Source organism: Camellia sinensis, chromosome 11 (genome assembly GCF_055761805.1).
Source record: "Camellia sinensis isolate YWXY chromosome 11, ASM5576180v1, whole genome shotgun sequence".
In the NCBI taxonomy this organism is placed as follows: Eukaryota; Viridiplantae; Streptophyta; class Magnoliopsida; order Ericales; family Theaceae; genus Camellia; species Camellia sinensis.
In genome coordinates this window covers 107,929,079-107,950,766 of record NC_138971.1, presented here as the reverse complement: position 1 = coordinate 107,950,766, position 21,688 = coordinate 107,929,079, and the positions used below count along the sequence as shown (strand labels likewise).

The 21,688-nt window shown below is 30.2% G+C and overlaps 2 protein-coding genes across 3 annotated transcripts in view; one reads left to right on the top strand and one right to left on the bottom strand.

Moving 5' to 3' along the window:
- LOC114273094 (uncharacterized) overlaps positions 1-21,292 on the bottom strand; it is a 118,955-nt gene extending 97,663 nt beyond the window's left edge. The window contains exons 1-2 of one of the 2 annotated variants that reach the window (XM_028214858.2): positions 20,326-21,292; positions 19,962-20,216 (exon numbers count right to left, since the gene is read on the bottom strand). In XM_028214858.2, the coding sequence (XP_028070659.1) occupies positions 20,170-20,216; positions 20,326-21,178 (900 nt within the window). In that variant the 5' untranslated portion in view covers positions 21,179-21,292 and the 3' untranslated portion in view covers positions 19,962-20,169. Of the gene's footprint in view, positions 1-19,961; positions 20,217-20,325 lie in introns of those variants that run through there. The other variant, XM_082894453.1, reaches the window with a different exon arrangement.
- LOC114273093 (cytochrome P450 CYP749A22) lies at positions 12,812-17,788 on the top strand. Its single transcript, XM_028214856.2, has 5 exons — positions 12,812-13,202; positions 15,029-15,255; positions 15,618-15,850; positions 16,682-17,054; positions 17,164-17,788. The coding sequence occupies exons 1-5, from the start codon at positions 12,917-12,919 to the stop codon at positions 17,590-17,592; spliced, it is 1,548 nt and encodes a 515-aa protein (XP_028070657.2). The 5' UTR covers positions 12,812-12,916; the 3' UTR covers positions 17,593-17,788.
- Positions 21,293-21,688: the final 396 nt, after the last annotated feature.

Genomic DNA, 21,688 nt, shown 5'->3' with positions numbered 1-21,688 from the left:
TTCTCACTCTTAGCCGCTGTATAACCATTTGGATACATCATGTTATGTCCATCTCATCCCACTGTAGCAAACAATTGTCCTTGACAAGGTCCTTTCAAATGACAAGCATCTAAGCCAATCTATGGCCTCACACCGGCTAAAAACCCTCTTCTGATGGAGTCAAGGCACTCAAACATTCTCTAGAACCTAGGCTTAATTTGAAGTTGGGGCCTCTATACATTGATGTCAACTCTTAAACCTGGATTGGTCCTTATTAACTCAGCAGCATAATGACATAGTTTTGTATATTGTTCAGCATTTGTTCCCTCAAGTTGCACCGATACTTGTTTCCTAGCTTTGTAACATTTCATTTTGTATACTTCTACAACACAATCATCTTTCATAGTGTCCTTAAATTCATTTATTTTCCAGGTAGGGGTGGTCCTGAATTTGTTCACATACTTAGATGCCAAAAATGTACTAGTTACTTGTCTGTTCTTGTAACTTCTGCTGCAAGTGTATGTAGGTTTGTATGTCTTAATTTGTAATGTGTTTTCTCCACACATCTTAGAGGCATAAAGCCTCTACTCACACCTATCACTACAGTTGACTTGAACCTTCCATGTCTCACTTTTTGTGAATTTGACATCATAGCCCCCTTTTACTGCATATTCCCTTACAGCGTCTTTAAATTCAATGGCATTACTAAACAACATTCCAATTTTAAATTCAAACTTAACCATATCAACCTTAGGCCTAAATTCAGGATACTTTGGCTTCCCATTACCCTCCTCATCAGATCCTTCAGGGGTTAATAATTCCTCCTCAGATGAATCCCTATCATTCACAACACATTCCTCAAATGCATTGCTTCCTTCTCCATTTGGTTCTTTTTCTACATTACCATCAGACATGATATCATCCCCAGTTGGGTCATCCTCATCCTCAGTACTAGCTAAGAAATCACTATCTGATGAGTCATTATTTTTCTCATTTTCATTGTTTGCTTCATCTTCATAGTCACGATACTGAGGATGTTGAGCATTTTCATCATCATTTACAGGGACATCAGTAAGGAACAAAATAGGGTGAGGGGTGTCTACATTGTGTGACACATGATGCTCAACAAATAATTCTAATGTGTTTGCAGAGCTTAGATATTGAAACATTTCTAAAACATCTTGGTCAGTACCTAATCTTTTTAACCCTCTAACCAGATCTTCTGTGGGAATCCTATAAAAAAAACTGTTTGTAATCACATATCCCCAACTCTTCACCATATATATCAGCTCAAGCACGGAAAATGTATCAACATCAATAGTATCAAATACATGTGCTTTACCCCCAAAGTAACTCCTAGTCCTACCATCACTATCTATATAGTGCCCACTATGATGTAAAACCAATTTCATATTTATATTATCCATTGCTGCATTCACAAATAAACAAATATATCACAAAAAAAAAATGCATAAAAAATCACTGGATTGAACAGATGGCATGGGACCAACAATGGAGATAAAAAATTTCATAAAGCATCCAAGACATTAAAGTAACCAACACACACATACCTATGCAATAAAGCAATGTACAAACATAGAGTTTGCCATTACTTTATTCACATAATTAGAAAAAGAAAAAAACAGAACTTCATATACAAATTACAAGAAGAAAGAAACAAAAGAAATCGTATAAATCACTTACCAACCCTTCAAATAACAGTAACCAGTAGTACTTTAAACCTTGGTCCATATTTTCTTCCAAATCGCAACAACCCCTTTGTCTTAAATCGACGAAATTGAAAAAATTGGGGCAAATTGTAGCCATAATTGGTGAAATTAAAGATTTGGAGGCTTTTATATGGCACGTCGTTTTGGGTTGGTTTAGACGTCAAAAATGACTTTCTCTGTTATTTTATGAAACGGAGATGGACGGGGGCTTACATTGTGACACGAAATAAATTACAGGGTTTTTATTGTCAAAATTAAAAACTCAGGGTTTAATTTGCAAAACACGCTAAACTTTGAATTTTTTTTTTGTAATTTACCCATTTAAATTTATTGGCAGAGTGCTCTTTAAAGTATTCATATATATGACATATAATTATATATATAAAGTTAAATTAAATATAAATCTTTAGTAATAAAAAATTTCATATTATATAAAAAAACTCAATAAAATTAATATTAAAATATAAATAAGGTAGATGTAAAAGTAATAAATATATTTAATATTTAATTGTAAGAAAATTGAATATTTGAATAAAGTGAGAAAAATAGAAGAAAATCGATAGTTCAATTAGTTTCAAGTTTTTTTTATTGATCTGTTAAGTCTTATTAGTGGAGAGTTTCTTTTTGTGTCGTCCTATTTTTGATTTTGATAGTGTTTTGGTGGATAACTATACCTTTTTATTAATGTGACATGTATGATGTGATACTCCAATGTGATAGGCATTAATGTTACACTCTAACGATGTGACACTCCAAAAAAATTAAAAACTCCTTAGTGTACTTTTCTTAAATGTAACAACGTGACAGGTATGATGTGACACTCCAAAACTTCTACTCCAAAAAAATAAAAACTTTTTAGTATACTTTTCTCAAATGTGACAACGTGGTGGGTGTGATGTGACACTTAAAAAAATAAAACAAATTTCTTAGTGTATTTTTTCCAAATGTGACAATGTGATGGGTATGATGAAACACTTCAAAAAAAAAATTTAGTGCATTTTTCTTAAACGTGACAACGTGGCGAGTATGATGTGACACTCTAAAAAAAATTAAAAACTTCTTAGTGCATTTTTTCCAAACGTGACATCGTGGCGGATATGATGTAACATTCTAAAAAAAATTAAAAATTTCTTAGTGTACTTTTCCCAAACGTGACATATGACATTCTAACGTAACGACTATGATGTCACTCTAAAAAACTTCTTAATATACTTTTCTTAAATGTGACAACATGACGAGTATAATGTGACACTTTAAAAAAAATTAAAAACTCCTTAGTATACTTTTTCTAAATGTGACAACGTAGCGGGTATGATATAATACTTCAAAAAAAAAAAAAAAAAAAACTCCTTAGTGTACTTTTTTTAAACGTGATAACGTGACGTGCATGATGTGACATTCTAAAAAAAAATTAAAAACTCCTTAGTATACTTTTTCCAAATATGACAACGTGGCGGGTGTGATGTGATACTATAAAAAAAAATTAAAAACTTCTTAGTATACTTTTTCCAAACGCGACATGTGACACTTCAATGTGGTGAGTATCATGTGACACTTTAAAAAAATTAAAAACTCTTTAACGTACTTTTTACAAATGTGACACTTTAACGTGGAGGGTATAATGTCACACTAAAAAACTCTTTAGTGTATCTTTTTCAAATGTGACACTCCAATGTGGCAAACAAATGAGTTATTACACATCTAAAAGGACTAAATGGATTATAAGAAAACATATAGGATTATATGAATTACAAGTCTAAAATATGAGATTTATTTAGGGGTGGGCGCGGGTCGGTTGCGGCCACGGAACCTCCAATCCGCCAGGTTGGCGAATTGGAGAAAATCAATCCGCATCCGTCTGCCAATCCGGCGGATGTAGATTGAGCGGATTGGCGGTTTGGCGGATAGATACGAATCAGTTTGGCAGTTTAAAATTTTATAAATTTTTAACATAATTCAATTTGTGTACTTCCTTAAAAAAGAAGAAGAAAGTATTATAGTCAATGGCTTAAAAAAATATTACAATCACTGCATGTTTCATCCAAAGTAAGAAAGTTTGAAACTTTAGAATATTGCAATCACTGCATACCTCATCTACATAAAGTATTACAATCTGTGGTTCTTAAAATATAAAAACAATTCAAACCACCAAAACCATGAACAAATCAGTAGTAGAGATTGTATGTCTCTATATTGTTACATCTATATCTATTTTTTAAAACAAAAATCAACCGGCATATATCATATTTCTATTTATTATTTTTAGAGATAGATTTAAAAACAAAAAATATAGATAAATAATACGTTTATTTTTTTCAATTCAAAAAAGATATTCAAGTAGAAAACTTTTTTTCAACAGAATATTTAAACTCTTTTTTAATTGAAAACACAAATAGAATATTTAAACTCTTTTTTAATTGAAAATACAAACAGAATATTTAAATAAGCTGAAAACACAAAGTCTTATAAATTACGAGTGGTGCTCGTGGTATGACGGTTCGGTTGCAGCCAAAAGAATCTCAAATCCGCCATTCGTCCGCCAGATTGGCATATTGGAGAAAATCAATCCGCAACTGTCCGCTCGTCATCACGCATCCGTCCAAAATGCGACGGATCGGTTTGGTTTAGTCGGTTTTGGCGGATCGGTATATCTACTGTTCACCCTTAGATTTATTGGTTAATCTCCCTTGTAAAATATAGTAAGTACTTACAGATTAAATAGAAATATTTTAAATATTAAATTTTAGGCATAATTAGATATAAGGATTTATTGTTGTGACATTTGTTTTTAAAAAAATAAAAAAAAAACAAAAAAACAGAAAAATTTATTTTTGAAAAAGAAAAAAGGAAATAAGAGAAATGCGCCACATTGAAAGACAAAAATCGAAGGTAAACAATGTTTTTAATAATATATACTCTTTTTATCCCAAAATGATAGTTCTTTTTGAGAAATTTAATTTTTTTTTGTAATACAATTATTACACTTTAAAAAAATTAATTTTTCAAAATTATCCTTTGATAGTACATTTTTTGAAAATATCAATTATCATAATTGTATTTTTTGTATTGTTAATGAATTTAAATGAAGGGTAAAATAAGAAATTCATATTATTTTAGTCCTTAATTTTTTAAAAGGGACTAATATTTTGAGATAATAAAAAATAAAATAAGAGATTAATATTTTGAGACAAAAAAGGGAGTATATAAATAATATGATATGATGGTAATAGTATCTTTTTTCAAAATTTAAAGGTAAACACTATTTTTTTAAATTGTTTTTTAAGCAATGTAAAAGTTCATGTAAAAGGGATAAGTTCATTTTCATAACTCGTCTCTTTATATTTCCTTATATTTTTTTTTGTGGGTTTTAATTAAAATCTATATTGATGATCCGAATTATTTATCTCGTAGGCACCGTAATGAAGGTAATTCATGTAAAAAATTACCTTCATTATGGTGCATTTTGTTTTATAAAATGTATGATTTAAATTTAATTATATTTATGGTTTATTTTATAAAATAAAAATACGATTGTTCCTGTGTTTGTAATTGTCCAATAAAACTTTTTTTTTACATGAATAGCTTTTATTGCGGGGCTTATAAAATAGATAATTCAACTTATCAATGTAGATATAAACTAAAATTCATAAAAATAATATATATAAAAAAAAATATGAAGTAATATGGTACGAAAAGAAGCTAATCCTAAACTAAGGGCTAGTTTGGCATGTACTAAATAAGCCAAAAAGTCAAAAAGTCACTATCTTATTTAAGTCACATCATCTTATTTAAATCACATCACCTTTCTAACACATCACATCAAACCCAACCCAAACCCAACCCAAACCCACCAATAAGTCAAAAAGTGCACTTTTTTAGGACATCCCAAACCAACCCTAAAACTCCAACACAGTGCGTGAAGGGGTGTTTCGCAATAGCCAAACTCAATAAACTTGTTTTTTATTCATATTTTTCATTTTAATCCAATAATATAAAGGGTTGGGTTTCACTCTAGTTTGTATCGGAGTGAAAGATATTGTTGGATTCATTGGAACTCACCACGGGTCTTGTTTCAATAATCTAAACCGTTCAATGTGTAGAATTTGTCGAGTACTATATACTTGTAAAAAATCACATTAATTGGATATCGATAGCTATCTTATTGGATCAGATTTCTGTCAACCATTTATTTTTTCACCGTCCATTTTTTTTTAATACAAAACTGATTTGATCACATGGCTATCGATATTTGATCGACGTGATTGTTTATAAACATATAGTACTCAACGAGTTTTACATATCAGGTTATCGAAACGGGACTCGTGATAAGTCCTCACGGGCTCAATAATACCCTCCAATCCGATTACAAATTGAAAAGAAGCCAGCCCCTAATAGAAACAATTTACTTTATCAGTTTATTTTATTTTTCCATTTTGAGACATTAGCGGGTAACAATTTTGTCAAACAAGCTATACAGTTTCATAGCCTCGTGAAGACAGTTTCAAACAAGCTATACAGTTTCATAACTCAATTTTTCTGTGATTTGAAAGGGGAAGCGCCAAGCCCAGAAAAATCTAGATGAACCCCAAGCTAGCTCATTGTTAGAAATCAAGAGTGTCAACTAGTCAAAACTAGTTAATACAACGGATATAACCACTTCTAAAATATAGAGCAGTTAAAAGCTCTAACATTAGAATTTTAATTTGAGTTCTAATAATGAAACATATATAAAAAAAAAAAGAAGCATAAATATCTTATCATATGGTGGGTTTTATCATTAGAGCTTCTTCCAAAGTTTTAAAATTAAAAGCCTCAATCTTTTTTTTGGGGTAAATTTTAATAAGTATGATTGCTAGTGTGAACTAGCCAAATCAAATTAATTAATCTATTATTTAAGGTTATTTTTGAATTTTAATAAGTTTCTGTGGACGTAAAGTAGTCAAATTAAATTATTTAAGATTAGGTCTTGTTTGAGAACATATTTTTTTAGTAATTTTTTAGTTTTTTAGCTAAATTATGATGTAAAAAAAATTAATATGTTTGGGATGACTTTTGACTTTTTACGAAAAGATATGCAAAAAATAGAGAGAAAAGACAATCTTTAACTTTTTGGTATATGTTGTTAGTTTTTTAACTTTTTTAGTAACTTTTTGACTTTTTTGACTTAAAAAGTCACTTGCCAAATGAGACCTAAGCACTTATTTGGATTCCTTAAAAAGGTTAAAAAGTCAAAAAATTATTAAAAAATAAAAAAAAAAAATCTATACTATTTGCAAGAAGTGTGTAGGGGAAGTTAAAGGGTAATTTTGCCCTTTCAATTAGCCAGGCCGACGGTGCACTCAAGCCTCATTCGGCAAATGACTTTTTTAGTAAAAAAAAAAAAAAAAAAAAAAAAAAAATTAAAAAGTTACTAAAAAATAAAAAAGTTAACAATTTATACTAAAAAATTAAAGATTCTCTTTTATTTTTATCTTTTGTTTATTTTTTCGTAAAAAACTAGAAAGTCATCTCAAATATATTGGGTTCGTTTGGTTTGTATTTCTGAAAAAATTTTGGGAAATTTTCTCTACAAATAAGTTTTTAAAAGTAATCAAACTAAACAAATTTTCTCAAAAAAATTTCTCAAAACTTGTAAACCAAACAAGTTTTCCAAACAAATCTCTCTCTCACACACATCAAATCAATCACTTTTTTCAAAACTCTCTCTCAAAATAATTTTTTCAAAATATCTTTTGAAAAAAACCAAACCAAACAACTTTTCGTACTTTTTATCTCTAAAACACATCTCTCAAACACAAACCAAACATACCCATTAATTTTTTTTACAACATATTTTAGTCAAAAAATTAAAAAATTACTTAAAAAAATATGTTCCCAAGGAGACATCAGTGTACTTGATATTTACATTTCCCAAGTGGTGTTCCACGTGGTACAATGCAAGCCACTAATTCCTGTTTAAAAAAAAAAAAAACTGAAATGCAGTGTACTTTGATTAGTCCATAGCACGTGCCCGTTGAGTTAGTCAGTGTACTTTGCATCCCAAATATTTTAATACATATTTTTTTTTAAAAAGCAAAAAATTATTTTAAATATACATTTTTTTTTTAGATTTTTTTATCAAAAAATTAAGAAGTGCTTATATAGTTCATCTCTAACAACTCCAAGATGATGTTTGACATATGTTAAATTAGTATATTTTTTAATTTTTTACGAAAAAAACGTAAAATATAAATTGAATTTAAAATGATATGGTAAAGAGGTAATACGATTCAAATGAGATAATTGTGGCCTAAATAATATAATTTGCTAAAATAGCACATGCCAAACCGTGCCTAAAAGTTGTTTTGAAAAGTGCTAAATAAATTAATTTTTTTACTGATTACAAAAAAAAAATGTAAAAAATTAAAAGATGATATGACTTAAAAAAAAAAAGAAAAAGAAAAAAATAGAGCCTAATTAGCATTTTAATAAGTTTGGCTACAAGTATAGGGTGAATGAGTCGAATTAAACATTATTTATGAGAACTTTCAGTGCGCATCATTTTAATGATGTATATTGCAAGAAATTTATAATTTTTTAGAATAGACACAATGAATGTTTATGGTGTATTATGTCATTTTGTTGTAAAATTATAAATAATAAATTTATGATGTGCATTCTAAATTTATAAATAATTTTTGTTATAACAAAATTATGACATTTTGTACTTTATGTTACGAAATTTTATAATTCTTTACGAAAAAATTATGAAGAACATATCATGTACACCTTCTTCGGATGCATGATATCCTCTCCCAACCCAATTGTTTAAGGTTAATTTATTAGTAATGTAATATGCAACCTTGTATTTTTTTTATAATACATCTACTTTTTAGTTTATCCCGCACGGACACTAATTAATTAACAGAATTATAAGTTAATTGACACACAGATATATAGGTTCTGTTTGATAGGGTTTATTTTCAGATTATTTTAATTTTTAGCTTAATTTAAATTATTTTGATGTGTTTAGTTTAACTTAACAATACAGTTTATAGTTTTTTGTAAGTAAAAAATTAACTTATTCTTTGAGTGGGGGAGGAGAAGCTTAATTTATAAGTCAAAAATCAATTTATGTTCACAGCTATAAGTTATAAGTTGTTAAGTTATAAATCATAATTACTTTCCCACGGCTCTACGAAACGGGACCATAGATATAAAGGGAAATTTTTGGAATGTTGCACTCCTAATTATGACATTTGCATTCTTTAATTATAATATTAATTATATTATACATATATATGATACTTGATTATAATTTTTTTTATTTTTTTATTGTAACTCTTATAATATTAAATTATATTATTTATAATGACTAAATTTATAAATAACATAATTTGTATATACTATACACTCTTTAACCGTAACCATATATATAATTTACGATTAGATGAGGTGATACTCTATTGTTTTTGAAAAATGCTTGGGAGTACTAAGTGCTCCCACTAATTAGGTGGCAGCGGGTTCCGTCATTAATAATGTGATGTTTTGGTCTTAGAGTTGTATTTTTTTTTTTTTTTTACTTTTTTAATGTATTAGTGTTATTAGTGGTGGTGTTTTTAGTGGGATGAATCATTATTGATTAGTTTTACATATAAAGGGGCAAACAAGAGTTTCTGTAAAATCACAATCCCACTTCAGTTCATCTATAGTATATATTAAGTAAAAAGGGATTTTTAATCTCCAAGAATTGTGGGAGCTTCAATATGTCAATCTTAATTTTTTAATTTTTTGTTTTTTTTGTTTTTAAAAATTAACCTCAACATTTATTAACTTCTCTCAATCCACAAGACTTTTTGACTTCTCTCATAATTACTGCAGTACCTTTTCCAAAATAAATAATTTGTATATTAATTTTTTTTAAAACAAATATAAATACCTATATCTATATGTATCTATTTATTTATATCTATCTCTAACCCACAAGTTTTGTGGGAGTTCCAATATTTGAACCTTAATTTCTTAATTTTTTTTGATTTTTTTTCAAAAAAAAAACTTAGCACTTATTAAATTCTTCTAAGCCTTTTTAACTTTTCCAATACACGCACTCTTTTTAACTTTTCACATACCTATTGCAAACAGTGAGTCTTCCTTTTGTTTTCTCCTTCTTGACTTTTTACTTCTACACTTTCAACTTCAGTGACCACATATGCAAACAATGTTCTTTTTGTTTTCTCCTTCTTGACTTTTCCTTTTGTTTACTGTTTTAATATTGTAGTTAGATAGCGTATAATTGTGATTTGTCTTGCGAATAAAAAATTATAATTTGATTTTTTAATATGATTATAAACCCTCACAAAGAGAAAAATGTGATTATAATTAGTTGAATGCTTTTTTTTTTAATGTGATTATAATTAGTTTAATAGTTTTTTTTTCATTTATTTATTTTATTATGAAAAAAATGTGATGTGATTGTAGTTTGTTCAATGGCTCTTTTTTTTTTAATATGATTGTTGTAGTTAGTTCAATGATTTTTTTTAATGTTATTTAATCTTTTTATTTACTATTTTAATTTTATTTTTAATATGATTGAAATTAAATAAACATAAACACTCACAAAGAAAAAAATGTGATTGTAATGTGATGTGATTGTAATTTGTTCAATGGCTCTTTTTTTAAATATGATTGTTGTAATTAGTTCAATAGTTTTTTTTAATGTTATTTAATCTTTTTATTTACTATTTTAATTTTATTTTTAATATGATTGAAGTTAGATAAACATAAACACTCACAAAGAAAAAAAATGTGATTGTAGTTAGTTCAATGGTTTTTTTTTTCATTTATTTATTTTTTTTATTATGGAAAAAATGTGATTTGATTGTACTTTGTTCAATATTTTTTTTAATGTGATTTAATCTTTTGTTTAATGTTTTAATGGTTTTTCTTTACAATTATTTATATATAAAAAAATATGATTATAGTTAGATAGCATAAAAATATTTGTGATTTGATTTGATTTTTTTCTGATTTGATTTTTAAAGTACCAATTATTGATAATGATTAGATTGTATTTTGAAAAAAAAAATTGTAATTGAATTTTTTAACTCACTATATTTTTTGAAAAAATATTATTGTGTTTTTTTAACTATCAATTCACTTAATTTGTGATTTAATTTTTATCTCACTGTATTTTTTGAAAAACAAAATGGATTATAGTCATTAGGGTCACATAATATACCAATTATTGATGGTGATTAGATTGTATTTTGACTAAAAGAAATTGTAATTGATCTTTTTAACTCACTATGCTTTTTGAAAATAAATTATTGTGTTTTTTAATTATCAATTGACTTAGTTTGTGATTGATTTTTTTAATTATTGATAATGATTAGATAGCATTAAAAAAAATTGTGATTTGTATGATTGAAGTTATCTCATTTTGTTAAAGTTATCTCCTTTATTTATTGATTTAGTCAAAATTTCTTGATCAACATTTATTAACTTTTTTCAATCTACATGCCTGCATTTATTGATTTAGTCAAAATCCTCTGATCAGCATTTAAAATTCCCTCATACAAATAATTATAAATACAATCTGTGTATAGTTACTGCAGTATCATTTTTAACTTCTCTCATACACTATGATTAGTAATAAGTTTGTTAAATTATTTTTATAAAAAATCTTAAAAAACATAATTTATATATTAAAAAAAATCTAAAATAAATATAAATATATATAATTATTCTGTACATAGCACGAGTGATAGACTAATTGTATATAAGCAAAAAGGCAAAATGAAGGGGCTTAAAAATCACAACGGTAGGAGTTGTCATGCCTCCGTTTGTCAAGTTGATTTCTAGATTTTTTTGGATTATTTTAATTATAAAAGACAAAATAAATTATTTTAGTTACAAAAAATAAAATATCACATTTAATTCATAATTATTATATTTTTCTTTCAAAAAAAAATCAAAAAAATAAAAAAAAAATTTCAAACTAAACTTTTTAATTCAAACTAAAATAATTAAAAAATTCAAAAAAACTAAAAAATCAACCCAGTGCGAAACCTAGTGCACGTGTTTGGATTTTAAGGGCCTTAAAAATCACAACGATAGCAGTCATGGTGTACGTGTCCGAATTTTAAGGGGTTTAAAAATCAGAACAATAGCAGTCATCGTGGTGTACGGGTTTGATTTTTAAACAACATTTTAGCTAAATATTTAAAAAACGTGACCGTGCCACATTGTCTTGAAATATACCACTTTTGACTAGGTCCATTTGGCAAGTTAGTTTGTGATTATTTTAATCATAAAAGATAAAATAAATTATTTTAATCATAACAAATAAAACATCATATTTAACTCATAATTATTACGTTATTCTCTCATAAAAAAAGTCAAAAAATTCTTTCCAAACTAAATTTTTTAACCCAAATTAAAATAGTCAAAAAAAATTTCCAAACGAAGGCTAGCTCTATTTGACACTTCCAGAAACATTGGCTTGTATAATACCCCTATTGACTATCTATATCTGGCACTTCTAGAAATATTGACGTATTTGGGCGAAATATTTGGTAGAGTAGCGGGCACGGTCGGCCCAACAAAACCCAACCAACCATTAAAAAAAAAATAAAAAAATTATTTAATACACATTAATATATATTTAAAAGAAAAAAAATTGAATATACATATAATTCTTGACATAAATTATAATACAATCATTCCGAGATTTGAACTCATTGCGAAAGCTTATTAAGATAAAATTTTACCATTAAGTCATGGAGAAATTTACAACGTACACATTTTTAAATAGTATACATTGTAAAAAAAATTATGATTTTTTTATAAATGTTATGATTGTTTGTGAGATATGTTATAACATTTTGTAAGAAAATTATAAATAATGAATTTATAATGTGCACCTTAAAATTAAGAATGATTATATTATGACATTTTATGATTTTTATTATGATATTTTGAGATTTTGTTATGATATTTTTTAGTGAAAAAAAAATTATGAATTTAAATTATAAAATTTTGTAAAAAAATTACAAAAGACATACACAGTTTTGAGAGTTCATCACTCCTATAAATTCCTATCCACGTCCTCGTACAATTGAAACAAGAAAACTAAAACAACCTTTTCACCATCAAACTTTTATTTGGGGGTTATTCTATCATCAAACTTTGCCTGCTGCTTGTTTTAGTGTAATATCTACAGATCCAATATGGGTTTTGTTCTGGGAACCATAAGCATCCTTATTTCAAGCAGTGTGTATTTGTACTTGCTCTTGGTTCTCATCAACCTCTTTCGCAAACTATGGTGGACTCCAATTCAGATACAGCGTATGCTGAATTCACAAGGAATTGGAGGCCCAGGCTACAGATTCATCCATGGAAACACCAAAGAAATCCGCACCATGAGAGCCGAGTCCATTAGCAAACCCATGGATTTATCCCATCAAGTATTTCAGAGACTCCAGCCTCATATACACTCTTGGCTCAAGATTTACGGTACTTACTCATCATTAGTTTCATAATTTTATTTTATTTTTGGCATATTACCACACTAGTCTCTATATTTGGTTCTTCATGTGTCATTTTGGTTTTTATGATCAACCCCGGTTGGTAGCTCGAAAATTCGTGGGTCGAATCGGTCGAAAGATCAAAACGACGTCGTTTTGATCTTTGTTTTTTTTTTTTTTTTCATCAGAAGGAAGAAGAAGCCGAGGGGAGGAAGAAGGAGGAGGAGGAGGAGGGGAGGGGAGGGGAGGAAGAGAAGGAGGGGGAGGGGAGGGGAGGGGGCCAACAAACTCGGGGCTGAGGCAGGGCGGAGGTGTGGCGGCGAGGCAGAGGCAGAGGCGGAGCTGCGGCGAGGACGTCGAGGCGACGGAGCTGCGGCGAGGACGGCGAGGCGACGAGGACGTCGACAGAACCAGCACCCCGTCTCCCTCTCTTCTCCTTCTCCTCTCTTCGAATTCGACCCAAATTTCGACCCACGAAATTCGAGCACCCATCCATTTTTCTTTAACGATTTTAATTGGCTCATTTTGTTTTAATTTGGTCTACTTGATTACAATATAAACACTTTTATTTTATAAAAAATAGACAAAGAAGTGACATGTATTATATATTTTTTTTAAAAATTATAAACTTACTAAACTCAGTGAGTAATTTCAATCAATTTAATAATTATTTATTGTAAAAATATATTATTAATTAGACTAAATTGATATAAAATTTAAAATTAAAAGTCAAAATTAAATCAATTAAAATTTTAAAACTAAAATAATATAATGGGCAAAATATAGGACCACCAATGTAAATTTTCCTTTTATTTTCTTCAATCCTAGTTTAATTTTCTTTCATGAGCTTAAATTGCGGTGTCGAAACGTGTGAGGATATCAATTGTGGTGTAGTGTCGAGTACATATCAAGTGCATTTTGGTATGGCTAGGTTTGATATACTCTCTGGAAGAAGAAAAAAAAAAATGAAAAAAGTTGTTATTCTATTTGAATTATACTCATCTTTCTATCACATCACTTTAAACTTAATTTATATTTTATAAAAAGCCAAAATATTCATTTATTAAAAAAATCTCAAACAATCTCATTCTTAAAAAAGATAAAAAAAATTAAAAAATCATTACAAAAATCAAAAAGTTTATATTATTCATATTTTTTTTTCCCGAAAAACAACAACACTGGTCAGACGCTAAAAAGACCGAAGTTTTTTTTTTTTCACTGATTGAAGTCAAGTGTGGACAAGCAACCTGTAAAAAAAAAAAAAATTAAAAAAAAAAAAACACTTTGTACATACTCCCTCCGTTCCAAAATATTGGTCCCTTTTGGGGAATCCAATTTTTTTTGTTAGTACAATTATTGCATTTGAAAAAAGTTAATTTTTTAAAATTACCCTTTTGATAGTACATTTTTTGAGAATATCAATGTCATAATTGTACTTTCTATATTGTTTATTAATTTAAAAGAAGGACAAAATAGAAAATTTATATTATTTTTGTACTTGATTTTTGAAGAGGGACTAATATTTTGGGACAATGAAAAATAGAAAGAGGGACTAATATTTTGGGACGGAGGGAGTATGTTATCCGCCTCATATAAGGATAAAGCTTGTGTTGCTTAAAATATAAAAATTAAAATGACGATTGAGTTTTAGAAGAGTTATTTATGAATTTAAAAATTCATGACGGCTTTATTCACTTCTTAGAATTGTTTTGAATGATATATATAAATGTATTATTGGCTGCTTTTGTTTATGCATTTATTTAATTATTGGCTGCTTTTGTTTATTCATTTATTTAATTTTTGAGGGTGAAACAGGAAAGAATTTTCTTATGTGGAATGGTCCAAAAGCTCAGTTAGTCATTACAGACTCGGAGCTTGCCAAAGAAATACTCAAAAACAAAGAAAAAGCTTACATTCAAATGGAAATAGAAGGCTACTTAAAGAAGCTATTGGGTAACAACAGCATTGTGACATCTGAAGGTGAAAAATGGTCAAAGTTACGAAAACTAGCCAACCATGCTCTTCATGCAGAGAGTTTGAAAGTACGCTTATACTAAACAACTTCTTCTTCTTCTTCTTCTTCTTCTTCTTCTTCTTCTTCTTCTTCTCATTATTATTATTATACCATACCATTAAAATATTGATGATAAAATGTCTAATAATTTAAAAATTGTTAAATTAATTACAAATCAATAGAGTGCAAGTAGGTGTATAATATGTATCGTGCTCCATTTGTGTGAAGGGTATTGGTGTCACATTCACTTATTAATTTTTCTCATATCTAATTCTTATGATAATTCTCCAATAAAGCTTGCATAATGCATCATTATTACCAAATAATTTTTAATTTTGTTAGATTATTGACATAATAATACACACTAAATGGTGTATATCTATTGTATAGAACATGGTTCCAGCAATGATCTCTAGTGTGGAGATGATGTTAGAAAGGTGGAAGCAGTGTGAAGGTGAAGAAATTGAGGTGTATGAAGAGTTCAGATTATTAACATCAGAAGTTATTTCAAGGACAGCTTTTGGGAGTAGTTATTTAGAAGGAAAAGACATATTTGAGATGTTAACGCAGCTAGGTATTATAACTGTCAGAAATGTTTTCAAAATCAAGCTTCCTATCCTCAGGTAAATTCATTTTGTTAAGTTTCAGTCTTATTAACAATAATCCTAACTTGATTATATCTCGATTCAATTGGACGTGGTATTGTACATTGACTAACCACTTCATTTGATGGGGCCCACAAGATATTAGTGTCATTGCTTCCTAAATAAAGGTGGGATAATTCATATGATATGATTAGTGTAATGTAAGGTACCACAATAAACACTGCCCAATATATTTTCCACAACGTTACTTACAAATTAATCATTATGAAATATTTTTGTATGAAGATTCTTCTATTTTATTTTTTTCTCTAGCCAATGTAATATAATTCGTTAAGATAGAATAAGCTTATAATAGAATATAGATCCTTAACAAAGTAATTTTTGGCAGAAAAAAAGAAAAAAGAAATAAATGAAGAAGAGAATTCCAAAATCATAACCTTGTTAGGTTTTTTTTTTCTATTTCACTCACTAGCTTTAGGCTTTCTTTCAGTCAAGTAAGGACAACAATCAAATGCAGATAGTTAGGCAGTATCCTTCACTTTTTTTTTTTTACCATTTCATTAAATTTTCCATTTCATGGAAGCAGAGAAGAAAAGAAAACTTTCCCTACAAGGAGTATCCATTTTCCAATTCATGTCAATAGTTAGGCCAATGCTTGATGGTTTAGAAACATAACATCTGCCTTCTAGAAAAGAAAACTTTTATTTGTTGTGGTAGTTCAATATTAAAGTAACAAATGATACTGATGCTGCAAATTATAATTACTTGATCTATTCAAAATATTCAAAGATTCTAATATTTTCCCAACAAGAAGTATAATTTTGATTGATCATTTATACATTTGTGCAGTCAATTTTGGAAAAGTATCGACGATATAGAATCGGAAAAACTTGAAGAAGGGATACGAGATTCTATTTTAGAGATTATAAAGAAAAGAGAAAACGCAATGGCAGAAGTTGGCAACTATGGGACTGATCTTCTTGGACTACTTGTGAAGGCAAGTCATGATGAAGATGAGAATAAGAGGATTACAGTGGAAACTGTGATTGATGAGTGCAAGGCCATTTACATTGCTGGACATGAAACTACAACCACCTTGCTTTCATGGTCTGTTCTTCTTCTAGCAATCCATACAGATTGGCAAGAGGAAGCAAGAAAGGAGGTCCTTGAGTTGTTTGGCCAGCAACATCCAAATGCAGAAGGCATTCCAAGAATGAAAAAGGTACACAAACACTAGTGATCACAAAATCAAACTACATCTCCTCTAGTACAAATATAATGAAGAACGCATACCAATATTAACTGGACTTTTCTTTTCCTTTTTGGTACAGATGAGCATGATCATTAATGAGTCTCTAAGACTATATCCTCCTATCATGTATATTACAAAAAAAGCTCAACGGAAAGTCAAACTGGGACAACTTACTCTTCCGGCCAATATAAATGTGACTATTTTGATATTGGCACTTCATTTTGATCCTCAAATATGGGGAGATGATGTGTATCTTTTCAAACCAGAACGATTTTCAGAAGGAATTGCTAAAGCTACCAACAACAACCCAGGAGTGTATCTTCCTTTTGGTTTCGGACAACGAAGTTGTGTTGGCATGAACTTTGCAATCAATGAAACAAAAATTGCCTTGTCAATGATTCTGCAACGCTACGCCTTTTCTCTATCCCCAACCTATAGTCACTCGCCAGTCCAACTTTTAACAGTTCGTCCGCAACACGGGATTCAAGTCAAGCTTCATCCTCTCTAGTACAGTATAGACAAGTTTTGCTAGTAAGTTGGTTTTTTTGGGTGAAGATAGTAATAAACCTTTGCAGTTTCTATTCAATCAGTTGTACACCATGATGGCATTTGAAGATTGTTGAACTGTGGTGGAGTGAGTGACTAATAAAGTTTTGTAAAAAATATATCTATATATATATCAATAATCACATTAGTTTTATAAAGACATGGTTAATTTTAACATTTATTTTATATAATTAATGCCCTTGACTATATATTTGATCTCAATATTGTTCCTTCCTATTTAAATTCTGAGGCGAGTATGTTTGATTGAGCATTAGAGCCAATGGAATGGAGACTATTGGAACTTGGTGCTTCATACTGATCAATGTATATATAAAGCTTGACTTGTAATTGAGATCAGGCTTTTTTAAGTTTGTGGTGCGTTCAATTGCATTGTAGGTATAAGATATGACTTGGGTTAGAGTTTGTGAGACTTTCAATTATGCCTTCTAACTGTTCGATTCATTGTTTAATAGAAAGTGAGTATTCGTTGGTAGTGTTTTCACATAGGGTTTTCCAAGAGTTTTGATTGTTCTTTTTTATGATGAGATTGATAAAGCATATTGTTGAATCGCTTGATCGATGGTTTGGTTAATTGAATAGTTGTCTAATTAATTATTGAATTTTCTTGAAATCAATTAATCTCTTGATATCTGTCTTGATTAGTTAAAATTGAAAGTGATATTTTTAATTGACCTACTCACCCTCTCCAGGGTTAATTATTGCCATTGTGATTGTTTCACCTTGCTCTGATATTTCTGTATTTTCTGTAACTGAAATTTTACTTCAAAGAAGTGCTCGCTTTATGTTGATGGAATCTGATCCCAATAGGAAGGGAATAAGGGAAGAGGGTAGGTCATACAATGGTGAGATTCGAATTTAAACATCACACTTGACGAGAGAGTGAACTATGCCAACTACAATAACACTACGTGCTTAGAATTTTTATTCATAATTTTACCTAGAAACATTACCATGTGATTTAGATTCATTCTGCATATAGATCGACAATACACCAATTAAATCTTAACCACACTTCATTTTTCATAGTAATTTTCTTCATGTTAAGTAGACTTTTCCATGCCAACTCCTTTTATGTCTCTCATTTTTCTTTGTTTGTTTGTTTCGTCTATGGTACAACACACATTGACACATTTCATATATATATATATAAGATATTGGAAAAATTACAAATCAGTGGTACAGTGAAAAAATATTTACATTTTTATAGTGGTGTAAATTTCCTGTGTTTGGTGCAAGTCTTTCCTGTGTCCGAGTTGCTATAAATTTCATTTGTGTATGGTGCAAGTCCTTCATGTGTTTAGTGAAAGTCCTTCTCACAGTTGCAGTAAAAAAGATTTCATCTATAGTACAATTATTTTTCCATTGTCCCATTTATTTGCAATTTCTCCTACGATACATGTGTGTGTGGAAGACAACCTTTTAGGGGACTCAGGAGCTTGACAATGAAATGGTGGATAGGAATGATACGAGAGTACAAAATTGTAAGTAAGTTGCAGAATAATATGTAGGTATAAAGTTTTCCAGATCACACTATCTGGAGGTTCCCAGTGAAGCTGGAATATAAAGAAAGAACCCCAACCCCTTTATCATGAAAGTGATTCTCTCTCTTAGTGGTTGTGCTTAAAAGAAGGAACCCTATTCCATTACTAGAGGATATATACATATCTTAATATCTATATGTTCAATATAATAATGAATTCTATTAGTTTTAAAAGCCTCTACTTTCCAAGCTGGATCTCATATTATGCTGATAACCTGCGACTTGTTCCCACCTACCTATCAGTTTATATCCTTTGTATGTAAATAATTGAATGAAAGTGCCATTTTGTTGAGTGGTTTGGTCATAATTATATACTTGTTCAGCAACATAAAGATTCATTTTCACAGTCTGGACCACTGACATGGATCACATTCGATCTAACAAAGGCCGTTTGCATAAGATACTATGAAATTAGATTTAGAATTTGAAAATCTCTAATCTTGTATTAAATGCACTTTCAAACGTATGATAGGAAATACATTCGGGTCATAAAAGCATGAATTTTAGAGACAGAGGATCTCGTGTCATGAGATGTAACCCATAACCCATCTTTTTCCAAGCAGAGCAGAAATTTTCAACCCGTTGCATTAACTGGAGAAATCTTAACATATGAAAGTCAACCTTATTGTAACTTGGGCTTTCAACATTGGAATTCCACTATATTTACAATTTACAGCCAGGAAAAGGTGCTTGAATTCAGCCAAGAATTCTTTGTCCTCAATTTTCTCTGTTTTTTTGTCTTAATGCATTCTTAACCATTCATTCGATCATGTAAGAATCTTAAAGTATATATTTTTCGAAATATAATCCAAAATGATTGAGAGTGTATTGCAACAGAGACTAAAAATTTATAGACAAAAAAATCTCGTGCCTTTCAATTCCCTTCAAATTGAAGAAATCACAAGAAGAAAAAGTCAACTAGGAGTTTTATTTGCTTCCAGCATTGGGATTCATTTCCACCCACTGCTCTTCTTCATTCTACAGCAACACCAGAAACCATGCCAAACAGTAGATCACCCATTTCCCTGCAAAACCATCGTAGTCAAAAATTATTGAAACATCAAAACATCAAAGACATCAAAATCTGTAAAAAAAAAACACATTAAGCAGAGGAAACAAAACATAGATCAATACCGGTCTGCCATGGAAGTAGTACTAAACCATGGTTCCAAGATGCTGCGAAGAAACAATCTGTTGTCGTATTCAACCCACTAGGACAGTTGCACACAAATGAATTGTAAGTTCCAGAATACCCACAAGCTCCATTACTCCTCTCGCAATTCTCACAATTCGTCGGAAATTCGTTGTTGTAATTGAACTTGTATTTAAGCGCCACCCCATATTGCCAACTCCCTGGATCATCGTTTTTCCCTCCAAAACCGTATATGCCGGAGTACGAAGTGCACTGCAATTTCTGCAAATCCATTTCGAATGATGGCCCAAGGTCCACTGGAGTGTAAACACAGCATGTGGCGACAGGGGTATCGAGCCTGCTGACAGCCTGGCATGAAAAAAGCAGGCTACAAACAGCAGCACCATTTGTGTCGCAGAGAGGGACTGTGGCAGTGCTGTTGTTTCCGGGATTGGTTTTGTATATGGGCGATGAAGTTGTCGAGCAGTCGAGCAATGCAAAGGTGTTGTCGTCGTGGAAGCTGAAGGGAGCGTCCCAGTCGAGGCTGAAGCCTTTGCTGGGCTGTGTGCAAGAGCAGGTTGACATGGAAGGGTCTGTGATGTAGAGGACTTGGTTTGTGTAGTCAATGGAGGTTACAGGGTAGCAACCAGTGTGGGTTGAGAAGGTGAGTTGGTCCTGACTGCAAGTTATGTGAGTTTGGAACCTCGGATCGCCGCATCCAGGGCCTGTGCCAAATGGGTATTTGATGGGCTGTTTGCCACAGGTTCTTTGGCAGGTTTGGCTTTGGATTAAGTAGGGGAAGAGTGTGAGAGAAATAAAGAAAAGAAGAGTCATGGAACAATGCTTGAGCTTCATGTTTAAGAGAGAGAGAGAGAGAGAGAGAGGAGGTGAGATGTGAAGTGTGGTGTGATATTTATATATATATTAGTGCAACTAGATAGGTGGTGAGTCTCCTCTTTTGGGGGAGACAGAGTAAGGGGAGGAAGAACCATGTGCTTTAGTTTTGTGGGGATTGGGTTTAGTACTTTCGGTGTTAGGTTGGCTATGTTTTACTTTCTATGATTTTATGACACGGAATCATCTGTCTCCAAAATTTTTATACCTATGTCTCAATCAATGCACTCACCCAATTGTGTCTCAAAATTTTCTTATTTTGAGATTTGTACCACACTGTTGGAATGTATCCCATATTATTTGGAGTTGTTCCATCTGTGTTAATTATAAAGTTTCAGTTTTTCTTTCATTAATACCTAAGTTTTAAGGATAAATGTGAGTTAGGCTTTTCAATTTGATAGCCGTTTGTCTAGCTAGTGTATATTGTGGTCCAGGAGAGTGTGTTGGAATTAAGGGTGAGCATGGTTCGGA